General features: G+C 47.9%; 1 protein-coding gene and 1 long non-coding RNA gene across 10 annotated transcripts in view; one reads left to right on the forward strand and one right to left on the reverse strand.

The window, feature by feature from the left end:
* plcd1a (phospholipase C, delta 1a) overlaps window positions 1-26,645 on the forward strand; it is a 243,269-nt gene that overhangs the window by 107,109 nt on the left and 109,515 nt on the right. For 2 of the 9 annotated variants that reach the window (XM_069914930.1, XM_069914935.1), the window contains exon 1: window positions 6,657-6,891. The exons of 6 other annotated variants lie outside the window; for them this stretch is intronic. In XM_069914930.1, the coding sequence (XP_069771031.1) occupies window positions 6,672-6,891 (220 nt within the window). In that variant the 5' untranslated portion in view covers window positions 6,657-6,671. Of the gene's footprint in view, window positions 1-750; window positions 881-6,656; window positions 6,892-26,645 lie in introns of those variants that run through there. One more of the 9 variants, XM_069914933.1, reaches the window with a different exon arrangement.
* On the reverse strand, window positions 2,452-5,559 carry LOC138751937 (uncharacterized). Its single transcript, XR_011350272.1, has 2 exons — window positions 5,305-5,559; window positions 2,452-2,697 (listed from the first exon to the last, which is right to left on the reverse strand). It is a non-coding gene; the product is annotated as an uncharacterized lncRNA (long non-coding RNA).

Raw genomic sequence — 26,645 nt, forward strand, 5'->3', positions numbered from 1 at the left:
GCGCCAGGGTACCCAGCTGTTAACTGAAGAAGAGCAGAGCATAAAACGATCAAGATTCTATCTTTAAGTGCGGATATAAAAATCCAGGAAGGAAGTGGTGTTGCAATGTTGGTAAAAGATTACGTTGCTGGAGAGACTCAGTGTTGCAGAGAGGCATAGAAATTACAAGAATAGGAATGGAATGTCTACATAGTGAAAACATTGATTCAATGCTGTCAAAATTAAACCTCAGCATTGGTGAAGAAAGAGAGTTAATATCTTAGGGAATATTATGAAGGGAATTGAAATTGTGTACTTGTGATGACATCTGGAGAGGAGGAAGTCTGTTGTTCGAATAGGAACAGAAAGAGCAGTAATATTAATCTGGATGAAATTTATGATCTATTTATTCCATAAATCTAAATGGCACTTGTGACAAGCCCGTGGGGAATGAGTGTTTCTGCTGAAAGATGAGGTAGGTCAGAGTTCCTGTGAGCTCTTTGGAAATGGTGACCAGACTGGAGCAGAAAGGCAGATGACATTGGGGCAGAATCAGAATCGGAATGTATTGACATGCACATGTCATGAAATTCGTTGTTTTGTGGCAGCAATCACTGTGCAACCATTTATATAAACTACCCAACAAAAATAAATAAAAATAGTGCATGAAAAGTCAAAGCAGTGTCTTTGGCTCATTGATTATTCAGGAATCTGATGGCAGCGGGGAAGAAGCTGTCCTTGTGCCGCTGAGTGCTCGTCTTCAGGCTCCTGCACCTTTTTTTCTCGATGGTAGCATGGCCTGGGTGGGTGGGCGTCCTTGAGGATAGAGGCTGCTTCCTTAAGATACCACCTCTAGTTGACATCCTCGATGGAGTGAATAGGATACAGGCGCAGACTACAGGTGGGGCTGCACCTGGAGTACTGCATGCAGTTCTGATCTCCTTACTTGAGGAAGGATGCAATGGTTTTGGAGGGTGTGCAGAAGAGGTTCAGCAGGTTGATTCCAGAAATGAGGGGGGTTAGCCTATGAGGAGAGAGTGAGTTGCCCGGGACTGTATTCATCGGAGTTTAAAACCACCAGCTACTGTAAGTGGCGCCTTACGGCAGGCAGAAGGCAATTTTGTGTAATATTACATGTACTGTACTATTGCAGCATAATAAAGGAATCTTGAATATAGAAATGTATAAAATTATGAAAGAGTTAAGATGGAAGTAGGGAGGTTGGTTCCACTGGCAGGATAGATTAGATTCAGGGGCATAGAGTTAGGTCAGAGATGGGGAGGAAATCCTTCTCCCAGAGCGAGGTGAATCTGTGGAATCCTCTCCCTGAGGAAGCCAAAGAGGCTGCCTTATTAAGTGTACTTTAATCTTTTATTTACAGCATGGTAGAAACTGATTCCATTTAAATCTGTGCTGCCCAATTACATCCAGGGAAAACCCACGCAGACACGGGGAGAATGTGCAAGCTCCTTACCGACAGCGCCAGATTTGAACCCGGGCCGCTGGCACTGTAAGAGTCGCGTTAACTGCCGTACTAAGCGTGACACAGGGGGATAGGCGGGGAATTAAGGGTAAGTGGAGCTGAGTCCACGGCCAGATCAGCCATGATCTTATTGACTGGCGAAGCATTTGGCCTATTCTTGCTCCCGTGAACGAAATGACTGACATGACATGAGATGGAGACCCTGACACACAGTTCTGCAAGGTTACGGAGTGGTGTTTAAGGGATGGCACAGAACAATACTTAAAATCGGCTCAGAGAGTGAAGAGTGAAGAGAACATCATTAAAGCTAAAGACTGAGTTGAAGAGAAGCAGTGAATCGCTAAAAGAATATGAGAAAGTTAGGGAAAAATAGATTGCCCCAGGAATTGACGTCCAATTTACTGGATAACAGTCCAGTGGGAAAGCAAATCAATCAGCACACCGGTGTCAAATCGCGCCTGGAATTGACGGCCTCGACCCCTATTCACATCCCCGGCATTAGCTGACGCTGGTGTGCCGATTGGACGCTTCTGGTTGAAGGTAGACTCTCCTGTCCCCTGGGATGACTTGTGGTCAGCGTGAAAGCAGGTAGTATCTTGGTTAAAAGTGGCCCAGTGGGAACAGCAAAAACAGCTTCTTTAACCGGGACACTGAACGGCCAAGTTACTATGAATAAAAGGCTTTGGTATGTGTTTGGGCAGGTCACTGGGGGGATGTTTGGAACAGTCGACGCACATAGGTGAACTGTTAGTTTCAGTAGAAGTATGAACGACTTCACAGGCAGATGGAGGGGGCGTCGACAGTGTTGTAGTTTCTTGCTCCTGTTACCACTCAGTATGCTTGTAACCTAGTGCGTGTGTACGTCATGGTGTAGTACACTATCCTCCAGATGTGTGCTCTCATTGCTATGGAAAATAATCTCGTCGAGGCAGGTAAAACAAAAAGAAACATGCATTCAATCACTAGGGATAGGTTACACTCAAGAATAATCATGGTCATGTGGCATTTTAATTATAACTTGCTGGATAATGCAGCCCAAGAATTTTAAAATAGCTGGATGAGAGCCAGGGCTTTTCTCTTTGGAGTGATGAAGGATGAGAGGTGCTTAATGGAGGTGTACGAGTGCTATATGTACCACATAACCCAGTAAGTACTACCTGTCCCATGGCCGGGTGGTTGGCGACTAAACTGGCTCCCCCACCAGCCTTGCCTGGTTCAGAGGGTGGCTGGACACCCTGCAGGATGAAAAGCAAAACCTGTCAAAGGGCGGAAGGACCCTCTTGTAGGGTCATCAGCCATCTAGCAAACACGCGCCGTGAAGCGTGGAAAGGGCATCCCTTGTATCGAAGCTTGGTCTGACCATTCACTGCAACAGAAACTTCCCCCAGCCATCTTGGACCTCACCATGCTGCTGGATCCGGAAGGGGATGTCTGGGCCTGTGCAACCCCTATTCTCCTAAATCCATTCACCCACAAACTGACTGAAAGGAACCAACATCATTCTATGGGATTATGAGGGGCGAGGATAGCGTGGTCTGCCAGCGCCTTTTTCCCAGGGGAATGATAACAAACACCAGAGGACATCTGTTTGAGGTGAGGGGAGGAAAGTTTAGGGGAGACGTCAGGGTAAGTTTTTTCACACAGAGAGTAGTGGGTGCCTGGAATGCAATGCCAGGGGTGGTGGTGGAGGCTGGTATAATAGGGGCATTCAAAACATTCTTAGATAGGCACATGTAAGAATAAGAGAGGGTTATGGGTGTGACATGGGGAAGGATGATTGATGTGCAGTAGGTTTACATAGGTTAGCTCAGCATTGTTGTAATGTTTGATGAGATTATGTTGATTAATCCCAATCTAAAACTGCCTCAGTCAGTCCGGCCTGTACTTCAGGGATGATTCCATTGGCTGGAGAATCCTGGAAAATGACAAAAGAATTCATCCCTTTTTTTGGCATCCACTTCCTGAGGTGGTCTGGGTTCCAAACAATCAGGTCCCATGGGCTTAATTTAATTTAAAAAAAATTTAGACATACAGCACAGCAACAGGCCATTTCACCCACGAGACCTTGGCGCCCAATTTACACCTAATTAACCTACAACCCTCCCGGTACATTTTGAACTGTGAGAGGAAACCAGAGTCCCTGGGGAAAACCCAGCAGACATGGGGAGAATGTGCAAACTCTTTCCAGACTGTGTGGGATTCGATTCCCGGTCACTGATGGCTGTAAAGGTGTTGTGTTAACTGCTATGTCAACTGTGCCATCCCAAGGCTTGACCTTCATAGCCAAGGCTGGTGAAAGCCAACGTAGCGAATGATGGCATGGACTTAAGGGCCGAGTGGCCTCCTACTGCTCCTGTTTCCTGATGTTGAACTACTTTTGCAGGGCTCATCTGGGTCACTTTTTCCTTTGTTATTTTTGTGCCAAACAAGAATATTATCATTCCTGCATTCATTCGGTAAACGTTACCAGTTGAATGATGCATGTGAAATAAGATTGTCAATCTTTCACCATTACACACCTCATCCCTTTGTTTCGGTTTAGGGCCTTAGTTTCAGAGTGAACTCTTCAGTCCTTATTCTGGCGCCTTCCTGTTCTTTTATACCTTGAAGAAGGACTCAGGCCCGAAACATTGGTAACATATCTTTACCTCCTATGGACACTGTGAGACCGGCTGAGTTCCTCCAGCATCTCTGTGTGCTTTTACTACAATCACAGCCTTTGTAGTTTCAACCACCTCATTTGTCATTCATCTTAGAGGTTAGCCAAGTGGTTAGTGCAATGCTATTAGAGTGCCAGCGACCGGAGTTCAAATCTGGTGCTGTCTGTAAGGAGTTTGTACACTCTCTCCGTTTCTGCGTGGGTTCATACCAGGTGCTCTGGCTTCCTCCCACCCTCCGAAATGTATGGGGGTTTATAGGTTAATTGGTTTATTAGGATGGCACGGGCTCATGGTCTGGAAGGAGCTATTACCGTGCTGTATGTCTAAATTTTAAATAAAAAAAATCTCTCAGGATTAAACCCCACCTTCCATTTCTCTTAAGAATTGATTGATGTTAGATGATCGTCGACAGCTCTCTTCAACAAAGAGGAGGCCATTCAGCCCACTTTGGGTGGTACAGTTAGCACTGGGCAGCAGGGATAGCGTAGTGGTAACATCAGCACAATTACAGCGGCAGTGACCTGGGTTCGAATCCGGCGCTATCCACAAGGATTTTGCTGTACGTTCTCCCCATGTTTGCGTGGGCTTCCTCTGGGCGCTCCATTCCCCCCTCACCCTCCAAAACATACGGAGGGTTGTAGGTTAACTGGGCGACATGGGCTCATGGGCGCTGAATGTCTAAACGAATGATGAATCTTTTGGTTTGCGTTTGAGCCCATTGTCCCGTGCAGTGAGAAGGTGCATTTTGCGTGCTATTCAGCAAGTCAACCTATTACTCTTCATTGATGGAGCCAGCAAGTCCAGATTCCAGCATCTACACCCTCTCATGTATCTCAAGTCAGGATTGTTGCTGACCTGTTTCTTGCCTGCTCCCTCATTGGATGCTCAACACAGGTCCAACAATCCATCCCCGTCCACGCTCCAGGACTTCTTTCTCCACTGTATTTTTGCAGATTTAGTTTGGACAGTGTAATAATGATAATCCGTTTATTGTCACTTACAGTGAACAATGCATCAAACCATACAATGCTACAGCACAGAAACAGGCCCTTTGGGCCATCTAGTCAGTGCTAATCGATGATCCTGCCTTGTTCCCAGTCCATAGCCCTCCCATCCAAAATTGAACCTGCATTCAACACCACCCGATGCATGAAGATGTCACCCACCCCCTAAATGTCTCACCTTTCACCCTTAACCTTGTCCTTCAGTTCTTGTCTCACCCACTCTCATTACAACTGAAGTGCATCCTCTGGCATCGTATCTGATTCGCCAAATGTAGCACGTTGAATGACTCAAAGATTTGTTGACTCAAATCAAGGCTTGTATTAACAAAAGACTGGAGCGTAGTACATCGAGGTTGACCAGTCCAGACTGACGTGAGTCTGGTTAAGAGCAGCCCTTTATGACCTGCCAGTAGGCGTGGCTATGGCTCTCAGCCAATCACTACTACTCTATGCAAATATATACAAATAGATACATTGGTGATAGTATCCTGTACTATCACACCAAGGCTGGTAAATGGAAGGAGTGTCAATAGGGAAGCATGGATGGGTGGGCAGAAGGGCCTGTTTCTGTGTTGGTACCATGCTTTCCTCCCACATTCCAAAGATGAGGGTCGGTGTGCTAATCTCAGGGACTGTGGAGAGTTGATGAGAATAAAAGTGTTTACAACATTCAATGCTAGAAAAACTCAGATGGTCAAACAGCATAAAGATACATAACCAACATTTCGGGCTTGAGCCCTTCGTCAAGGTACGAGCAAAATGTTGACAGGCGCACGAACAGAAGGGTGGGGAGAGGGAAGGGGCAGGGGGAGGAGCATGGTCCCACAGGCAGAAGTTAATAGGCAGATAAGGGGAGGAGGGCACACCAGAAAATGGGGGGGGTGGGGGGGGGGGAGGACTCCGTGAATGGAGAGGGAAGTGGGGTGAAGGGCTGGAGGAAAGAAGACAGAGGGATGGGGAAAAGAGGGGGAGAACGGGGAGCGGGCCCGCGGAACTCATACCCCATCCGATTGGAGAGTGTTGGACCGGAGAGTGATGCACCTCCGACAGTCCATGAGGCCCTGGACTGTCGTGTCAGCGCGGGAGGGGGGCGCGGACCCGAAATGGTCGACCCCTGTCACAGATGCGGACAGATCCAAATGGGAGGAGTGCAAATCAGTTCTCGATAGCATGAACCTAGTGGGCCGAAGGGTCTCTTCCTCCCCCCCCGACTCTTAAGGCTGGTAGAAGAGGAAATCTCTCTGCCCACCCCCGCCCCGAGGGGTGTGAATGTGCCCTAGAGATAAATCGGAGTGTGATAAAGCAACATTCCTCCCCACTCCCTTAAAGTCAGATTTAGTCCCATCCCATTGATGGAAAATCACAACAGTCCTTCCCCTCCTCACTGTTGGGGGGCGCGGGGGGGGGGGGGGAATGGGAGAGAGATCGGGACCCTCCCGCAGTCTCCTGCCGCACATCTCTGCGGGGTGCTTTCGGAATCCCAGCGTGGCGAGGGCGTGGGATCGCTCTGGGCAAAAGAGTCCAAAGTTTTAAACCCGCCCTGAAATGCAGGAGGGAGATGCCTCCTCCCACGTCATTGCTTGGGAAGGCGCAGGGAGCAGAGTTGCCCAAGGTTCCTGCTCGCCGCGGGCCAGTCTCGCCTGCTTTGCCCATCGGCGACCGGGCAAGATGCAGTGCGTCCGCAAGCCCCGGCGCACCGAGCAGGAGGACGAGCAACTGCGGGAGGCTTCGGAGAGGCAGGCGCGCTGCAACCTGGACCGGCTCGGTAAGGAACTGGCCCAGGGACAGAGTGTGTGTGTGTGTCTGGGTGTTCCAGATCGGGACACCAGGTCAGCCTCTTCCCCACCCGCTTGGGTTCCCCTGCCTGGCGCTCTCTCTCTCTATCACTCCTCTCACTCTCTCTCTATCACTCCTCTCTCTCTCTCTATCACTCCTCTCTCTCTCTCTCTATCACTCCTCTCTCTCTCTATATCACTCCTCTCACTCTCTCTCTATCACTCCTCTCACTCTCTCTATCACTCCCCTCTCTCTACCAGTCCTCTCTCTCTCTCTCTCTCTATCACTCCTCTCACTCTCTCTCTATCACTCCTCTCACTCTCTCTCTATCACTCCCCTCTCTCTACCAGTCCTCTCTCTCTCTCTCTATCACTCCTCTCTCTCTCTCTCTCTATCACTCCTCTCACTCTCTCTATCACTCCCCTCTCTCTACCAGTCCTCTCTCTCTCTCTCTCTATCACTCCTCTCACTCTCTCTCTATCACTCCTCTCACTCTCTCTATCACTCCCCTCTCTCTACCAGTCCTCTCTCTCTCTCTCTCTATCACTCCTCTCACTCTCTCTCTATCACTCCTCTCACTCTCTCTCTATCACTCCTCTCACTCTCTCTATCACTCCTCTCTCTCTACCACTCCTCTACTTCTCTCTCTCTCACTCCTCTCTCTCTCTCACTCTATCACGCCTCTCACTCTCTCTATCACTCCCCTCTCTCTACCAGTCCTCTCTCTCTCTCTCTCTACCATTCCTCTCTCTCTCTACCACTCTATTTCTCTCTCTCTCTCTCACTCCTCTCTCTCTCTCTCTCACTCTATCACACCTCTCACTCTCTTTATCACTCCTCACTCTCTATCACTCCTCTCTCTCTCTATCACTCCTCCCAATCTCTATCACTCCTCACTCTCTATCACTTCTCTCTCTCTCTCTAACACTCCTCCCTCTCTCTATCACTCCTCTCTCTCTCTCTCTATCACTCCTCACTCTCTATCACTTTTCTCTCTCTCTATCCCTCCTCTCTCTCTCTCTATTGGTCCTCTCTCTGTCCATTTGTTACATCTGGATTACCCTCCTGAGCGGGGGTAATAAGGTCACCTCTGTTCTTATTGCCTCCCTTTCCCCGACTATTCCTGCCCTGTGCGTGGTGAATGCCAGCTCGATTTTGACATTCAAGGAAATAGATGGGAGGGGTAAAACACAAAAGTCTGCAGGCGCCACAATTAAAGTAAAAATGCAAAGCTGGAGAAACTCAGCAGGTCAAACAGGGTCCTTGAGAGAGCAAAGGTAAAGATACATCACTGACGTTTCAGGCTTGAGCCCTTCATCAAGGTATGGGCATTTGAGAGACCATAGCTTGATGAAGGGTTCAAACCTGAAATGTCGGTTATGGATCTATCTTTGCTACGTGAAGTGCACCATTTGACCTGCTGAGTTTCTCCAGCATTGTATTTTTACCTAGATGGGAGGGATGTGGACTGGTGCAGGTCAATGGGACTAAACAGAATATATAAAGCAAAGGGGAGACATCAGGGGTATGTTTTTTACACAGAGAGTTGAGGGTGCCTGGAATGTCTTACCAGGGATGGTGATGGAGGCTGAAACATTAGCCACATTAAAGAGGCAATTTTATTCTCATCAACTCTCCACAGTCCCCAAGATTCTACCCCTTACCAACACACTGGGAGGATGGGGTCAGTTGCCAATTAGCGCACACCATCTCTCATCTTTGGAATGTGGGAGGAAAGCATGATACCAACACAGAAACATGGATGAATGAAGAATCAAGGGTTCAGTATTTTTTTTTGGTAGCACAACATCGAGGGGAGAAGGGCCTGTACTGTGCTGTAATGTTCTGTGTTAATAATAGTTCCCTAGAAGGAATGAAGGGCTTGTTTCTGTTCTATGGTACGGTGGTCTCTGTGCACCCTGTCATCTGGAAGTTGGGGGTTCGAGAGGGAATGAGAGTTGGGGGGGGGGGGGAAGAGGATGGAAGCTGAGGATGAATGAGCAAGAATGTAGGGGAAAGGGCTGGTGGATAAAGGCTTGGTGGAAGGGGATGAGAGGGGTGAAGCTGGCAGGAGATCTGGGGGAATGGCATCGGTAGCAGAATGAGAGAATATTAGGGAGAGCGGGGATGGGAATACAGTTGCGGAGTTGTACAGGGCTCTTCGCCCGTCTATGCTAACTATCTATACTAATCCCATACCTGCTTTAACTCCACTCCCTTCTATGCCTTGTTCATCCAATGACCTGACAAGATACCTCCTGAATGTAGTTAAGGTTACTGTCTTTTCTGGTAGCTTGTTCCCTGATACAAATCAGTCTGTGTGAAACATTGACCCTTTGTGCCTCGTTTAATCTCCTCCCTCTCAAAGCTATGCACTTTAGTTTTAGGTATAGGGAACAGCTGCTTAACTATCTGCCATATTTACTGTATATACTTGTGTAATAGTTGATCCTGGGTAATGCCCCCTTCTTTGGTCCAAAAATCACATTTTCCATATAACCCGTCTAAAAGTCGACCCCCCCTATTTTTGGCCAAGCTCCTGACGTCCTGACCGTGGATCCTTGCCTCAGCTGCCCGCCCATCGGAACTCCTGACGCCCCGGCCACCCGCCCATCCGAGCTCCCGATGCCCTGGTCGCCAGCCCATCTGAACTCCTGATGCTACAGCCGCCCACCCATCCGAGCTCCCGATCCCCAACCATGGATCTTTGTCTCGGCCGTCTGCCAATCCGAGCTCACGACATCCTGACTGTAGACCTACTATCCAGTCCCTTGAGCAAAGCAGATACTTACCGCGGTCAAAAGTATAACCTGGGTAAAAGTAAACCTCCCCCCAAAATTTGACCAAAAAACCTGACTATAACATGATTTTATGTACCTTTATCGCAAGTAGTACAGAGTAAAGACAGGCAGACTTTTTCCACTGAGATTGGGTGAGACAAGAACTGGGAGAAATGGATTAAATGTGAAACATTTAACGGGATATTCAGGAAAGTTTGACACAGGCTATTTTGGCTGAAGGGCCTGTTTCAGTACCATAGTGTTCTATGGTTCCAAGTCTCCTTGGTTTCAGGGTAAACAAACTCAGTCTCTCCAACCTATCTGCACACACAACTCATGCATGGCCTTCCCATCAATCAACATCCCTGTGAATCTTCCCTGCACCCTTTCCAGCGTAATCACTTAAAAGCACAGAAATGCTGGAGGAACTCGGCAGTTCTCGCAGCGTCCTTAAGAGGTAAAGAGCTACAACCCATTTTTTCAGGCCTGAGCCCTTCTTCCAAGGTATGAGTAAAAAGGCTGGAGGGAAAGGAAGAATGGGAGAGATACAGACCCAGAGGCAAAAGGTGCTAGCTAATTGGATATGGTTGGGAGGACAGGAGAGAGGGAAGGTGGGAATTGATTGGGTGAGGGTTAGGGCCGATCAGTTCTCACCTTCCCTCTCTCCATAGTGCATTTTAACACCTTTTGCCTGTGGGTCTGTACTCCCCACCCACCCTCTCCACCCTTTCTTTTAATTCAGGCTTTTTACTCATACCTTGAAGAAGGGCTCAGGCCTGAAATGTCGGTTATATATCTCTACGTCCTGTGGAGGCTGCGAGACCTGCCTAGTTCCTCCAGCATCTCTGTGTTTTTGCTATAGTCACAGAGTCTGCAGACTTTCGTGTTTCACTGCTTAATCCAGTCTCTTCTGTTGTGATGTGATCAGAAACAAAACTCTCCAGGACCCTACCATTCACTGTGGTATGTGCCTAGATTCGCTTTCTAACATGCACTATTCACCACCTGTCTTGAGTTAATTTCTACCCGCAAATTGGAGGGACAACACCTGATTTCCTGTCTGGACCCTCTCCAGCAAGACGACATTAGCATTGACTTTTCCGGTGCCTGCTAACCTGCTCTCCTCTTCCCCCTCCCTTCCCCTTTCCCATGCCCTTTCCAATTCTTCTCCCCACCCCGTCTCCCTCTATTCACCCAGCCATCCTTCCTCCCCTTGATCGCTGCTGTCCCCTCCCTCCCTTCTCCACCTATCAGCCTTTGCAACCACACCCCCTACTCTTTTGTTCAGACGCCTGCCGACATTTCTTTATACCTTGATGAAAGGCTCAAGCCTGAAACGTTGGTTCTGTTTCACCTGCTGAGTTTCTTCAGCATTTTGTTTTTGCAGTTTCCATCTGCCATTCACTTGACCACTTACAATAAACTTCTACTTTTGGTGTCAACCAGGCCAGCCATATTATTTTCCAAATCTAACAAATAACAGAGAATCTAGCAGACCTCCATTGTTCACAGGCCTCCATCCTGAAAAACAACTGTCCACTACCACCCTCTGTCTTTGTAGACATACAGCCAATGCAACAGGCCTTTCTGGCCCACGAGCCAATGCTAGCCAAATAAACCAATTAACCTGAGATCCCCGTATGCTTTTGGAGGGTGGAAGGAAATGGGAGCATCCGGAGGAAATCCATGGTGAGAATGTACAAACTCCTCAATGACAATGATGGATTCAAACCTAGGACGCTGGCAATATAATAGCATTGCCCTAACCAGTATGTTAACCGTGCCTCCTGTACACTAGCCACGTCTTCCTTTTCTATCCAGTTGGCTTGCTCACAATGAATCCCACGTGTTTGGACCTTCCACACCAGCCTACTGCACGTGAATTTGCCGTAGGCCCAGCTAAAGTCCGTCGAGACTGCATTTACTGCCCTGCCTGTTATCAATCGTCACAACCTTCTTGAAACTCATTTACAGTATGATCAATGTTCCCTAAATGCTCCCCTATCAGCAGATCAACGAATTGTCCTGCCTCATTTCTGCAGTCAAGGTCGAGTTTAGCCCATTCTCCAGTTGGGTCGTCTAAATATTGCTTCAGAAAAATTTCCTGGATGGACTTAAGAAATTCTAACCCTTTGCACCGAGAGTTCCAGTAAATATCAAGGAAGTTAAAAAGAATTACCTATTTTTGTATCTATTATTCCTACATCTTAGATTTTTTTGAAACATCTCGACCTGCAGCATGATAACATTCCAGTTTGGCCCCCTCGAACTCATGCTGCCCAATTTATACCTCATTAACCTACACCCCGGTACATTTTGAACAGTGGGAGGAAACCAGAGCCCCCAGAGAAAGCCCACAGAGACACCGAGAGAACAAACATACTCCTTATAGATAGTGCGGGATTAGAACCCCAGTCCGGTCAAATCACTGGCGCTGCAAAGGCGTTGCACTAAGCGCTATGCCAACTGCACTATCTGTGATTTCCTGACATATGTTCTCCTCTAGTTCTCACTGACTATTGTGGTGTGATCGCATTAGTGAACCCCCTTTTTAGTTCTACTCATGGCTATCCCTCCTGGGATATCCCGTGGAAGTACTGGCCCTAAATATGCCCCATTGATACCTCTTGCCTAGAATTTGAGCCTCCTCTACTGCATAGCAGAGTCAGTCTTGGTGCCACAGATTTTGGATACTACTGTTGGTTTCCTTCTCCCCCCCCCCCCCCCCCCCCCCCCCAAATTGTGCAAATTGGTGTTATTAGAGAGGGGAACAGCTCTCAGTGATTCCTTCTCTCCTGGCAGCCACACATCTGTCTGGATCAGTGATTCTCAACCTTTTTCTTTCCATTCACATCCACTTGAAGTAATCCCTGTGCCATCGCTGCTCTGTGATTAGTAAGGGATTGCTTCAGGTGGAATGTGGGTGGAAAGAAAAAAAGCTTGAAAACCCCTGTTTTAATCGTCCCTCATTGACTCGTCATGTGCACCGTTTCATAACTCCAAAGGAAATGGGCAATGACAATTTTTCTCAAGCAAAATATTTCAGTAACAATTGGGTCCAGAGCAGTGATTCTCAACCTTCCCTTCCCACTCACATCCCACCTTAAGCAATCACTTACTAATCAGAGAGCACTTATGGCACAGGGATTACTTAAAGTGGATGTGAGTGGAGAGAAAAAGGTTGAGAATCACCGGTCTGGATGAACACGGTGTGATCACTCCCCTAAGACTCCTATCTTTAACACTTCCTTCCTCCTGTGTGTCCCTTGGTGAGTCCAACCATTCTTTGTGCTCGTGAGAGTAGCAGCCTCTGAACTAACTTCTTGTATACCATAGTCATTGGATGTACTGAACTGCTGCCTGATCTCCCATTGTCTGTCATTTATACCAAGGGTAGTGGAAGTGGGAACAAGTGGGGAGAGATTGAAGTGGGGTGGGGGTGGGGGGGGGGACAGAGTGAAATAGGGAAAGTGGCATCAAGTGTGGGGAATGGGAGAGAGTGGGAGAATGGGGAACAGGGGAGCAAGAGTGGGGAATAGGTGAATGACACAGGTACAGGAGAGCAAGAGGGAGGAATGGGAGGAATGAGAATGGGGAACAGGGGAATGAGAGTGGGGAATGGGGCAAGATTGGGGAATGTTGGGAGACAGCAGGAGTGGGGAGCATCAATGAACAATGGAAATGGGGAACATTGGAAAAAAGTGGAAGTAGGGAACGTTGGGAGCGAGCGGGAGTGGGGAACGTTGGGAGCGAGCGGGAGTGGGGAACGTTGGGAGCGAGCGGGAGTGGGGAACGTTGGGAGCGAGCGGGAGTGGGGAACGTTGGGAGCGAGCGGGAGTGGGGAACGTTGGGAGCGAGCGGGAGTGGGGAACGTTGGGAGCGAGCGGGAGTGGGGAACGTTGGGAGCGAGCGGGAGTGGGGAACGTTGGGAGCGAGCGGGAGTGGGGAACGTTGGGAGAGACCAAGGGTGCGAACATTAATGGACAGCCGAAGTGGGAAACATTGTGGAGTGGGTAATGTAGGGAGACAGCAGAGTGTGGAACATGGGAAGAGAAGGAACGATTTGGAGAGCGGGGATGGGGAGCAAGAATGTGAACGAAGAGCAGGAAAGTTGGTGAATTAATAACGAGACAGGCCAGGGCCAAACAGTGTGGAAGGAAGTGGTGATGGAATCTGGATTCAGAACAAAACCTATGGTACATTTCCTACAGTCAAATATCCCCAGATTGAGAATGCAGGTTCAAGTCATACCCAACACTGGCGATTTTATTGAAATGTTTTTGGGGTGGAAATGAATTTGTCGCCGCTGGATTTTGGTTTAAAACCCCTGTCTAGTTTCTCTTCCTTGTGGCCAAAGAATCTGATCATTGAGGAGTGGTTGACCTTCAGATGTCCTGGGACTTTAGTTCTGCTAAGGGACAGTGAGAAGGGAATGCGGGTAGTCCACGGATACTTGAGGGCTTCGTTCCAGAGAAACCCCATGGCTCCATAAATCGGAAACCCCCCGTTTTGTACCATAACCCATTTTGCAATCTGCAAATCTGTTGTTTACTTAACCTTCACCCTAACGCAAAAGATAATTAAACTAATATTTATACTGTGTAATGCACAAACATGTTGAGAAAATCAGCAGGTCACATAGCTCAAAAGGAAGTAATGGGTAACCAACATTTCAGGCCTGAGCCCTTCATCAAGGTACGAACAAAAACCAGGAGGTGCCTGAATACCAAGCTGGTGGAGGGAGGAGAGGAGAGGAGGGAGGAAGGGATAGGGAGAGGAGCACAAGTAGCTTCCCACCTCCCACCTGTACCCACCTATGACATTATCTGTTAGCCTGTGCACCTACCCTTGCCTTTTCCTCCCCTCTTTCTCTCTCTCTCCCTCCCCCCTTTCTTTCTCTCTCTCTCTCTCAGCAGAGAGGCAGGAGGGTCATGGCAGTGCAGCACAAGAGGTGGACGGCCAGCAGAGAAGCAGGAGAGTCACAGCAGGGCAGCAGAGAGGTTGGAGAGTCACAGTGGGCAGCAGGCTGTTATTGGACACATCTGTACACCTCATCTGGCCGTCCCACGTGGGCTGGCCAGAAAAGGAGGCTGAAAGGCCACAACAATGAGCATTCAGGGAAAATGAGACCATAATTGGGCTGCAATCACTATTCAGGGCAGTTGGAGAAACATGAGATGGCATTGGTTGGAAAGAGAATGAGATGGGATGTGTACCAAACTGTGGTGTTGATAATACAGTCAGACAATACTGCTCATGCAGGTTACACAGGGCAAGAAACAATGAACATTTCAATTCAATTACCTCGCCCTCAGAGAGAGAGAATTCAATACACATATCAACGATGACACAAGATTTTATTTGTCAATAACTTGAACTGAAACATGGCAGTTAATGATTTAAAATTATTATTTGTCGCATTAAACAGATAATAATTTGTCTGTTTAAGGTGAGTGGAGGAAGGTTTAGGGGAGACAACAGGGGTACATTTTTACACAGAGTGGTGGATGCCTGGAAGGCATTACCAGGAATGGTGGTGGAGGCTGGTACAATAGGGACATTCAAAAGACTCTTAGACGGGCACATGGAGGCAAGAACCAAAGCGGGTTATGGGTGTGAAGGAAGGAAGGGTTAGATTGTTGTGGAGTGTTTTTATAAGCACAAGATAGTGGGCCGAAGGGCCTGTATTATCATCTTATCTTAGTACAATGGAAAGGGTTCTTTCTACAAGCAGTGCAGCAGGTTATCTCCAACAGCAGTGTAAAGAGCACAATTTACAGAGTGTAGGATTACAGTTACCCCTTTTACACATTAATTGGCATGTGAATGACCCATGTTTAAAGCCAGCTCAGGTCGTTCACACATAGGGACCCGGATTCCCAGTGCAAAAGGAGCGTTCCCAGTGCAGCGTTACTGCGATGGGGTCTCGGTAAGGCGAGTAAGCCTTTTACACAGGAGCCGATGTGAAATGCATCGGCTCTGATATGACCTACCTTGCTGAGCAATTACAGTGAAACCCTGATTTTATGCTCCCCGATTTAATGCGAAATTGGATATAGTGCGGAGTCATTGGACTTGGTCATGGGGCTGCCGGCAAGAGCGGGGACCTCGGGATGCCGGCAGGAGCGGGACATCAGGATGCTGGCAGGAGCGGGGATGTCGGTATATAGTTGCAATATAAAGTACAGTGAAATTCCAATTTACCGTGACCCCGCTTTTTTGCGATGAGATTTTATGATCCCAACAATCTTGTTATAATGGAGTTTCACCGTAGCAGGATGAAAATGACACCCATCCTGTGTTTATTGTGTTCAAAACAGGTAAGTGAACCAGTTTAAAAGGCGGTTAATTTCCCATCTTTTAAGGGAAGTGTTAAAAGGAAGAAAGATAAACTAGCACCACACATGAGAGCATTGTTGGGATCATTCAGGAGCCTGATGGGTGTGGGAAAGGATCTGTCAAACCTGTTGGGACTTTCACACTCTTGTGCCTTCTCCCCGATGGGAGAAGGGAGATGTGTGTGGTGTGAGACGGGGACCTTCAGTGTGCCGACTGCCTTTCCCAGGCAGCGGGAGGTGTCGATGGGGTCCGTGGAGGGGAGGGAGGTTGGCGTAATGTTCTGAGCTTCATTCACCAAGTCCTGCAGCTTCTTCTGATCTTGGGCAGAGCAGTTCCAGTCTCATGCTGTGATGCAAACAGCAGAATTTGTTGACAGACTAGTGTTGACATTGTCCGTAGGCTTGTCCCCACCGGTTTGTGCATGTTGTGTATGATAGCTCTATGTTACTCTATTCTCGGAACTCCCAATTTAATTTGTTATTTGTAACCAAGTCAAGTTTATTGTCATCCGATTGTACAAGTGTAATCCAACGAAACTGTTCTCCAGTGCATAACATTCAGGTAGAACACACATACAGACAAACCACACATATGCAGGAGAATAAATAAATAAATATTGTTTCATGAACATGAGAGCCCCAGATGGTTCGTGCGAGCAGTTCCTTTGGTCGTTCACCGTTCTCACTGCCCGTGGAAAGAAACTGTTCCTCAGCCTGGTGGTGCTGGCTCTGATCCTCCTGTCTCTCTTCCCCGACACAAGCAGCTGAAAGATGTGTGTGGAGTGGAAGGGGTCCTCGATGATTTTGCACACCTTCTTCAGGCAATGATCCCGGTTGATCACGTCAATGGGGGGGGGGGGGGGGGGGTGGTGGTGGTGGTGGAGGGGGGAGGGATACTCTTGTGATCCTCTCTGCCCTCTTGTGGTCCTGTGGACTGACCTCTGATCCATTTCTCTGCAGCAACTGTACCCCACCGTGATGCAGCCGGCCAGGTCACTCTCGATAGAGTTCCTGTAGAAGGGTGACATAATGGTGGCTGGTGGCCTTGCCCATTTCAATGTTCTTAGGAAATGCAGTCGCTGTTGCACCTTCCTGACAAGTGAGGAGATGTTAAGTGTCCACGAAAGGTTAAGTGAACTCCAAGGAACCTGGAGCTCTCCTCTCTCACCACTACAGGAGGTGTTGATGTGTAGTGGAGGGTAGTCATTCCTGGTCCTCTTGAAGCCCACGATCATCTCCTTTGTTTGTCCATTTTGAGACTTGTTTGTTCCTCTCGCACCATTTAACAAAATTTTCCACCTCCTCTCTGTGGTGCGACTCATCGTTGTTGCCGATGAGGCCAAATGCTGTTGTGTCATCTGCAAACTTGATGACACTGTTGGAGCTGGATCTGTCTGGTGATGCACTTGTGGATCACTAGCTTGAACAGGAGTCCTGGGGTGCACCAGTGTTCAGTGAAATGGTGCTCGACCTTTTGTTATTGACTGGGACTGACTGTGGTCTTTCCGTTAAGAAGTCCAGGATCCAGTTACGGAGAGGGGTGTTGAGTTAGAGCTGCCCCTCCCTCTCTCCCAACCATTTTGATCAGGCTCCTGCCTACATTTTTCCATATCTTGATGAAGGGCTAAAGCCATAAGCTCAGTTCTGTATCTTGATCAGACACTGTCTGACCTGCTGAGTTTCTCCAGCATTGTGTTTTTACTTCAATCACAGTGTCTGCAGATTTTCATGTTTCTCTTATAACTATGCTTTGATTTTCCCTCCCACTCTTCTTCCCTCTCTCCCCCATTTCTTCCCCCTCTACCCCTCTCTCCCCCTCACTTCCCCCATCACTCTTCCTCTATCTCCCCCGTCTCTTTCCAGTTCTCTCTCCCCTTCCCCTCCATCTCCCCTTCACTCACCCTTAGTTCAATCCCCCCTCACCCTCTCTATCCTCCTCTCTCCCCCTCTTCCCCCTTTCGCCCTGATCCCTCTCCCCATCTCCCCTACTCCCTCTCCCTATTCTCTCTCCCCTTTCTCCCCCTCTCATCCCCTCTCTCTCCCTCCTACACCCTTTCCCCCTCTCCCTTCTTCCTCCCCCTCTTTCGCCACCCTCTCTCTCACCCTTTCTCCTTCTCCCCCTCTCTCTCCCAACTTTCTCTCACTCCCCCCTCTCTTCCACTTCTCTCCCTTCTCTCTCCCCCTCTTCTTCCCCTACTCTCTCTCCCCATCTCTCTCCCCTAGCTCCCCCTCTCCTTTCCCCTCTCTCCCAATCTGTATTTTTCTCCCTCTCTATCTTCCATCTGTCCCTCTCTCTCCCCTATCCTCCCTTTCTCCCCCCTCTCCCCCGTCCCCTCCTGTCCAGCGATGATACAACTTCCCCATGCAGTCCATCCCCGGGGAGATCTGTTGCCTGTGTGCGATTCGTGAGCGTTCACACTGGCACGTTTACCAGTAGATTGGTGGTTATTAACTGGGATAAAGAGGAGAGAGCAAAAAAGTGAGATCACAACAGAGAGCTGGTCAGAGCATATGAAAAGAGTGCAGAATGAGGCCAACAACAGGAACTTGTGGGAATACACAACAGTCCACATGTTGTTCGTCAAATGGAACATTTGTGGTATGAAGTAAAAAAATCCTCATTTCTAGCTATTCAGAAGGTTGTGTGGCAAGATACCATTTTTTACGCATTTATTGACGGTGCGATGTTCCCACGTTCGTGTGTGTTTTATTCCCGCTACCACTTTCCCCACACTCCCTAGAAACTGTGCGCGTGTGTGTGTTATCCTCGATAGTATTTTCCTGCCTTTTGTGAATAAAATCATTCACTACAGAGTCCTTGCTTTTGAGGCCCATCAAATCTGTTTTCTCACTCATAACACCCACACACACCCCTACCCGCGCTCACCCACACCACCAGCCCCCCCTCCCCCCCCGCACCTGGAGAGTGTGGGGCTGTAGTGAGGTGTGGGTAATCCCCCATAGAACAAAGCATTCACTGCCTGCGAGTACTTAATGCGTCACTCAGGACGTCAGCGCTGGAGCTTGGGCTTCCCTTAGCTCCGCGATGCTGGCTTGATAACGTGAAAAGGCACACGGAACTGGTTTTCTTTTTTTGTGGCCCTACCAGTATTTCAAAACAGGTTGTTCACACGCCAACTTAGTGGGTTACCAATGGGAAAAAGCCTTCTCTCTCCCCGGACCCTCTCCCCAGATTCTCCTCACACTCCCTCCACACTTATCTCTGCTTGAAGGAAGGGCCCCAGGATGTCCCTAATAGGTGTAGTCCCCCATTGCCACTTCAATGCTACATCCTCATTCTCTACTTTCCTCTCTGCTTACGAGGCAGAGACTGGAAACAAATTCCAGGTGTCTTTACTGATTCTGAAGCAGGAAGAAAATGTGGGAAGGGCTGGTCAGGTGAGTGATGAACTAATGGTTGAAATTGGAAGGATGGAGAAAGGTGAGGGAAAGTTGCTCGGTGTAATGTTAGAGTTGGATTTAAAGAGAATGGTAATAGAGCAAGGGCAGAAAGAGTCCGCGCAGGAAATTATTTTACCCTTATCCAAGAACTCCTGATGTTGTTGGAGGGTGGGGTGCGAGCAAAGGATGATACATCATCCATCAGGATCACCGATTAATGATTCAGATATTTTGTGGGTTGAGAAACTTTATTGCTGCTCAGTTTGCACAGATATAAGGCAGCAATAGTAATGAGATGTGTTTGCACATGTGTGTGCACCTTTATGCATGTTCATGGATGTGTGTGTGTGAGGGGGGGAATCTGTGGATCGATGTGTGTGTGGATGTTTGTGGGGGATCTGTGCGGGTGTGTGGGTGCGCGCACGTGTTCGCGGGGCTATGTGTGCGTTTGTGGGGTATTGTGAGTGTGTTTTGGAGTGTGGGGCGATTTGTGGGTGTGTGAGGATGCGAAAGTGCGTGTGAGTGTTTTGGTGTGTGTGTGTGTGGGGCAAGGATTTAGTTCTGTAATTGCTGAGAATTTCTCCTCTTTAGATTGGCAGGACATCAGTTTACCTGCTCCCATTTTCCTAGACCATTGGAACGGCCTGGAGAGAGTAGATGTGGCAATGTTATTTCCCATGGTAAAGGAGTCAAGGGCAAGAGGGCACAACTGCAGCATTTAAAACAGAGATGCAGAGGAATTTCTTTAGCTAGAGGGCAGTGAATCTCTTGAATTTACAACCACAGGCAGCTGTGGAGGCCATGTCATTGGACGTATTTAAGGCAAAGGTTGAGAGGTATTGAATAGTCAGGATATCAAAGGTTATGGGGAGAAGGCAGGGAGGTGGAGCTGAGTGGGAGAATGGATCAGCTTATGATGGAATGGTGGGGCAGACTCGATGGGCTGAATGGCTGACATCTGCTCTTATGTCTTAGGATCTTATGGTCTTTCCAGTACTCACTTTTTTCTCAGCCCAACTCCCTCCCCCAACAATGCTTTCTTCCCAGCTGTTTCCCCACTCCAGTACCCCCTCCTTCATCTATGCAGTATTCTATTGTCCCGAGCAATTCCCACCTTAGTCTTGATAGAGGGTCCCGAACTAAAAACTTTGACTGACCATTTGTCTCAGTGGTCGCTGCCTGACCCACTTTGTTTGCTCGATATTTCCCGTCTTGGGATTCTTGACCAGTTTTGACCTTAAAGTTTGTTTATTGAGCATTGCAGAGATATTTAATTTAGAGATACACCACGGTAACAGGCCCTTCTGGCCTTTGAGCCCACGCCGCCCAAATACACCCATGTGACCAATTAGCTGACTAACCCTGTATATTTTGGAGGGTGGGAGGATACCAGAGCACCCGGAGGAAACCTACATGGGTCATGGGGAGAGCATACAATCTCCTTAAAGACAGTGCCAGATTCGAACCTGGCTCACTGGCTCTGCAATGGCATCACACAACCAAGATGGTGCTTCAGAGGGTATGAGGTAGAAGGAGAGGTTGGGCAAATTTGCATTGTTTTCTCTGGAGGCTAAGGGGAGATCTAATACAAGAAGTTTAAATGTAAATATGGGAGGCATAGAAGGGTCAGAATTAGTTTCTTGTAGTACCAACATCTCATAAAGAGAAGGTGTGGAACATTGGTGACTGAATTCACGCGGTCTGGTTCCAAAGTGCATCATAACACAAGGCAGAGGAAAGAGTTAAAAGAGAGACCAGCATTTCAATCAAGTATTGTGTTCAGTTCTGGTCACCTCATTCCAGGGAGGATGTAGAAGCTTTAGAGAGGATGCAGAGGAGATTGACCAGGATGTTGCCAGGATTGGAGATGTCAAGTCAAGTTTATTGTCATTTGTACAAGTGCAACCCGACAAAACAGCGTTCTCCGTCCTCGGTGCAAAACACGCAGACATGCACCAGATATGATCTACCTGAAGAGGTGGTTACAGCAGGGTCAATTTTGTCATTTAAGAGAAGGTTGGCTGAGGGCATGGATGTGAGGGGGTTGGAGGGTTATGGACAGGGAGCAGGGAGGTGGGACTAGTGGAGTTCACTTAAATCGGTGCAGACTAGAGGGGCTGAGATGGCCTGTTTCCGTTCTGTAATTGTTATATGGTGATATGATGCTCTCGATACATCCTCTGTAGAATGTGGTGAGGATGGGGGGGGTGGGAGATGAACTTTCCTCAGCCTTTGCAGGAAGTAAATGCGCTGCTGGGCTTTCTTGGCTATGGAGCTGCTATTAAGGGACCAGGTGAGATTCTCCACTAAGTGCACATACAAAAAAAAAACACATATGCAAGGCAAGTACTTCATCTATAGTTAGTGTCGGCGGTTCCTTTGGACGTTCACCATTCTCACTGCCCGTGGGAAGAAGCTGTTCCTCAGCCTGGTGGTGCTGGCTCTGATCCTCCTGTCTCTCTTCCCCGAGAGGAGCAGCTGAAAGATGCTGTATGCTGGGGTGGAAGGGATCATTACTAGTTTTGTGTGCCATCTTCAAACAACGATCCCGGTAGATCACGTTGATGGAGGGGAAACAAGTCTTACACAGCAAGTTTGACAGAGCTAGGGCTTTTCTCTTTGGAGCAACCAAGTCTATCAACTGGATCACTGCGCCACCTGTGGACTGATTACCGGCACCCTAGCTCCCCTCGGAAAGGAATTATGGGTGTGAGGGAGGGAAGGGAGGGAAGTGCGCAGCAGTTCGTGCAACGCTGTTATCGTGCCAGCAATCAGGACCTGGGTTTGAATCCCACGCTGTCTGTAAGTAATTTGTACAATCTCCCATGTCTGTGTGGGTCTTCCCCAGGGACTCCGGTTTCCTCCCACCATTCAAAACATACTGTGGATTGGAGGTTAATTGAGTGTAATTGGTTGGCACGGACTCGTGTGCCGAAATGACCTGTTTCCGCTCTGTATGTCTAAATAAATAAATAATAAATAAGTTGTGGAGTAGGTCTACATAGCATGCTATTGTGGGCCGAAGGGCCTGTGCTGTAATGTATTTTATTTTTGTTCTATGAATCTCCTCTGCACCCGTCCCAGGTAATTGATGCCTGACCTATAGTACTCCAAGTGTGATCTCACTAATGCTTGTAAAGGAAAATAATGTTGAAGTGAATGGTTTTTATCTCAATGGATTTAGACAAGTCTTTGGAGAAGTGTCATGAGTCTATTACTCTGTGGCTTTCACTTGAATACAGTCACTGTTTGTGTGTGCTCTGCTTCCAGGGCAGGACCTGATGTGCATTCAAACAAGGCCAGGAACACAAGCCCTGGGAGTTGGCTTAAAACAGTCTGGAGCTTTGTTAACCACTTGGTTTTAAAGTCATAAGGTTTACAGTGAGAAAATAAATTTAAACATACAGCACAGTAACAGAGCCCGTGCTGTCCAATTACACCTAATTGATCTACAACCCCAAATGTTTTGAAGGGCAGGAGGAACATAGGAACATAGGGAGTAGGAACAGGAGTAGGCCAAAAATGGCCCATCGAGCCTGCTCCGCCATTCAATACGATCATGGCTGATCTAATATATGACCTAACTCCACCTACCTGCCTTCTCCCCGTATCCCCTAATTCCTCTATCATGTAAAACCAGGAAAACTGAGTGTTTGGAGGAAACATGGAAGAACGTACAAACTCCTTCGAAAGAGCGCGGAATTTAAACCCAGGTCACTGGCGCTGTAACAGGATTGCACTAAATGCACCGTCCCCTATGTTAACTGTGTTGCCCTCTACGGTAACCCTGACACCCCATAGGCTAACTGCGCTGCCCTCTATGCTAACCGCGCCACCCTCTGTGCTAACTGTGTTGCCCCTCTATGCTAACCATGTCACCCCTCTACTGTAACTGTGCTGCCCTCCAGTCTCCAAGCTCCCCAAAAGAGCCCTCGAAAGGACCTATGAAACCAAAAGGCAAATCCTGGTGGGGATAAAAAAATCTTTACGTCAAACTTACCTGTGGAAAGTGAAACTGAACCATGCAACCATAGAACAATACAGCACAGGAAATCGTTTATCCAACTCTTTTATCTGCTTTCTTTTTGCCAGCAAAGAGATATAGTTAAGAGTAGTGGGTGGTTAAAAGATGATGGGTGGCAAAGAATGTGGGAAAACAGAGGTCATGCACTAAGCTGGACAGAGAGGGAAAGCAGCAATTTGTTTAAATAGTGCAGGATAACTCAGCTCAATGTTGGTGTTTGAAGAAGAATGGATTTGTTTGTTGGAGTAGGGAGTGGACATGGTTAAGACCAGATGCCAATGAATAGTAATGTATTATGTGTGGGACTTAGAGGGATACCTGGATTTAAAACATAGCACAGTACAGGCCCTTTGGCCCACCATATTTTTCCGACTATGTAAACCTACTCCTCAACAAACTAACCCTTCCCTCCCTCACACGCATGACCCTCTATTTGCCATATAGCCATGTGCCCATCAAAAATCTTTTGAATGTCTCTATTGTACCAGCCTCCACCATTACCCCGGCCATATGTTCCAGGCACCCATCACTCTCTGCGTAAAAGCCTTACCTCTGAAACTTATCTCCAGCCACCTTAAAGCAGATGTCCTCTGGTATTTACATTTGTCGACCTGGGGAAAAGATGCTGGCTGTCCACCCCATCTCAGCCTCTCATAATATTATATACCTCTATTAAGTCACCTCTCTTCCTTCAACAAGTTCTGACAGGACCAGAAAGGTTAGACCAGTGGTTCTCAACCTTTTCCTTTCCACTCACATCCCACTTTAAGTATTCCCTATGCCATTAGTACTCTGTGATCAGTAAGGGATTGCTTAAGGTGGGATGTGGGTGGAAAGAAAAAGTTTGAAAACCACTGTTTTAATTGTCCTTAATTGACTCGTTATGTGTATGGTTTCTTAACTCCAAAGGAAATGGGCCAATGACAATTGATCTCAAGCAAAATATTTCAGTAACAATTGGGTCTAGAGCAGTGATTCTCAACCTTCACTTCCCACCTTAACCAATCCCTTACTAATCACAGAGCACCAATTGCATAGGAATTGCTTAAAATGAAATGTGAGTGGAAAGAAAAAGATTGAGAATCACTGCCGTTAGACACAGGAAGAATGTTCCCGATGTTGGGGAAGTCCAGAACAAGGGCTCACGGTCTAAGAAGTGGGGAGGGGGAAGGCCCAAAATGACGGTGATATATCTTTGCCACCTGGAATACCTGCAGAATTCCTCCAGCAATTTTGTGTATTAACCACAACATTCTAATCCACTACCTCACATCCATAACCCTCTATTTCTCTTGCATCCTTGTGCTCACCTAAGAGTCTTTTGAATGCCCCTATTGTACCAACCTCAATGATCTCCCCCGGCAATGCATTCCAGGCACCTGCCACACTGTGTGTAAAAAAAAAAAAAAAAACATCACTGACATCTCCCCTAAACTTTCCTCCCCTCACCTTGTACAGATGTCCTCTGGTATTGATCATTGCTACCCTGGGGCAAAAGAGTGCTGGCTGTCCACCCTATGTCCCTCAAAACCTCTATTAAGTCGCCTTTCATCCTCCATACATCCAAACAAATAAAGCCCCAGCTCTCTCTGCCTCTCAGCATAAGACATGTTCTCTTATCTAGACATCATCCTGGTAAATCTCTTCTGCACCCTCTCGAAAGCTTCCAGGAAGGATATCCCGGCATTTGTACAAATGTTAACAGAAAAGGTTTGTCAAAGGATCCCTGGGTTGTTTGAGAAAAATTAAATAGAATGGATCGAGAGGTTTAAGAACGAATCTAGGAGGTCTATGACTTGGGTGGGGAGGGGGCATAGTTTAAGAATTGCTCATCTATCTGTGAAATGGAGAGGAGGAGGAATTTCTTCTCACAAACAGACTTTGGATCTCGCCTCCAAATGGAGCTGAGGGCAGGACCCATGTTTGGCCCAGGAACGCTGAAGGTCACAAACATTGCCATGTCCATCGCAGGCTCAGACCTCCCATTCAGAATCAGGACCAGAATTTATTGCCATGAGCATGCCACGAAATTCATTGTTTTACAAAATAAAGAAAAAAAGGGGAAGAAAAGTCAAAGTGAGGCAGTGTCTTTGGTTCATTGATTATTCAGAAATCTGATGGCAGCAGGAAAGAAGCTGTCCTTGTGCCACTGAATATTCATCTTCAGGCTCCTGTACCTTTTTCCCCGATGGTGGCCGAGGCAAGGCCTGGGTGATGGGGGTCCTTGAGGATAGAGGCTGGTTTCTTCAGACACCGGCTCATGTAGATGTCCTCGATAGAGTGAAGTCTGGTGCCCGTGATGTTGCTGGCCAAGTTAACAACTCTCTGTGGTTTTTTTTTCTTGTCCTGAGCGTTGGCACCTCCATACCAGACAGTGATGCAACCGGCCAGAATGCTCTCCACGGTCCACCAGTAGATGTTTTTGAGAGACCATGGTGACATACTGAACCTCCTCAATCTCCTCACAAAGACAACCTTCTCCATGATTGCATCGATGTGGAGACTCCTGGACAGATCCTCGGAGATGCTGATACCCAGGAGTGCCACATTCTTGACCCTCTCCACTACTTAACTGAGTGCACCCATGTAAGGCACGACTCAGGAAGGCAACCAACTTCATAAAGCCCCCCCCCCACCACCCTGGTCATAACCTCTTCTCACTCCTCCCTTTGGGTAGAAGGGAGACCAGCACATTCAGGTTCAAGAACAGTTTCTTTCCAACAGCGACCAGGTTCCTGAACTCCCCTTATTACAGTAATCAGGATCTGCTCTGACACCCCAAAAGTTTCCTTTCCTTTCTTTGGCTTGGCTTCGTGGACGAAGATTTATGGAGGGGGTAAAAAGTCCACGTCAGCTGCAGGCTCGTTTGTGGCTGACAAGTCCGATGCGGGACAGGCAGACACGATTGCAGCGGTTGCAAGGGAAAATTGGTGGGTTGGGGTTGGGTGTTGGGTTTTTCCTCCTTTGCCTTTTGTCAGTGAGGTGGGCTCTGCGGTCTTCTTCAGAGGAGGTTGCTGCCCGCCAAACTGTGAGGCGCCAAGATGCACGGTTTGAGGCGTTATCAGCCCACTGGCGGTGGTCAATGTGGCAGGCACCAAGAGATTTCTTTAGGCAGTCCTTGTACCTCTTCTTTGGTGCACCTCTGTCTCGGTGGCCAGTGGAGAGCTCGCCATATAACACAATCTTGGGAAGGCGATGG

The sequence above is a fragment of the Narcine bancroftii genome, chromosome 1 (assembly GCF_036971445.1).
Source record: "Narcine bancroftii isolate sNarBan1 chromosome 1, sNarBan1.hap1, whole genome shotgun sequence".
NCBI lineage: Eukaryota > Metazoa > Chordata > Chondrichthyes > Torpediniformes > Narcinidae > Narcine > Narcine bancroftii.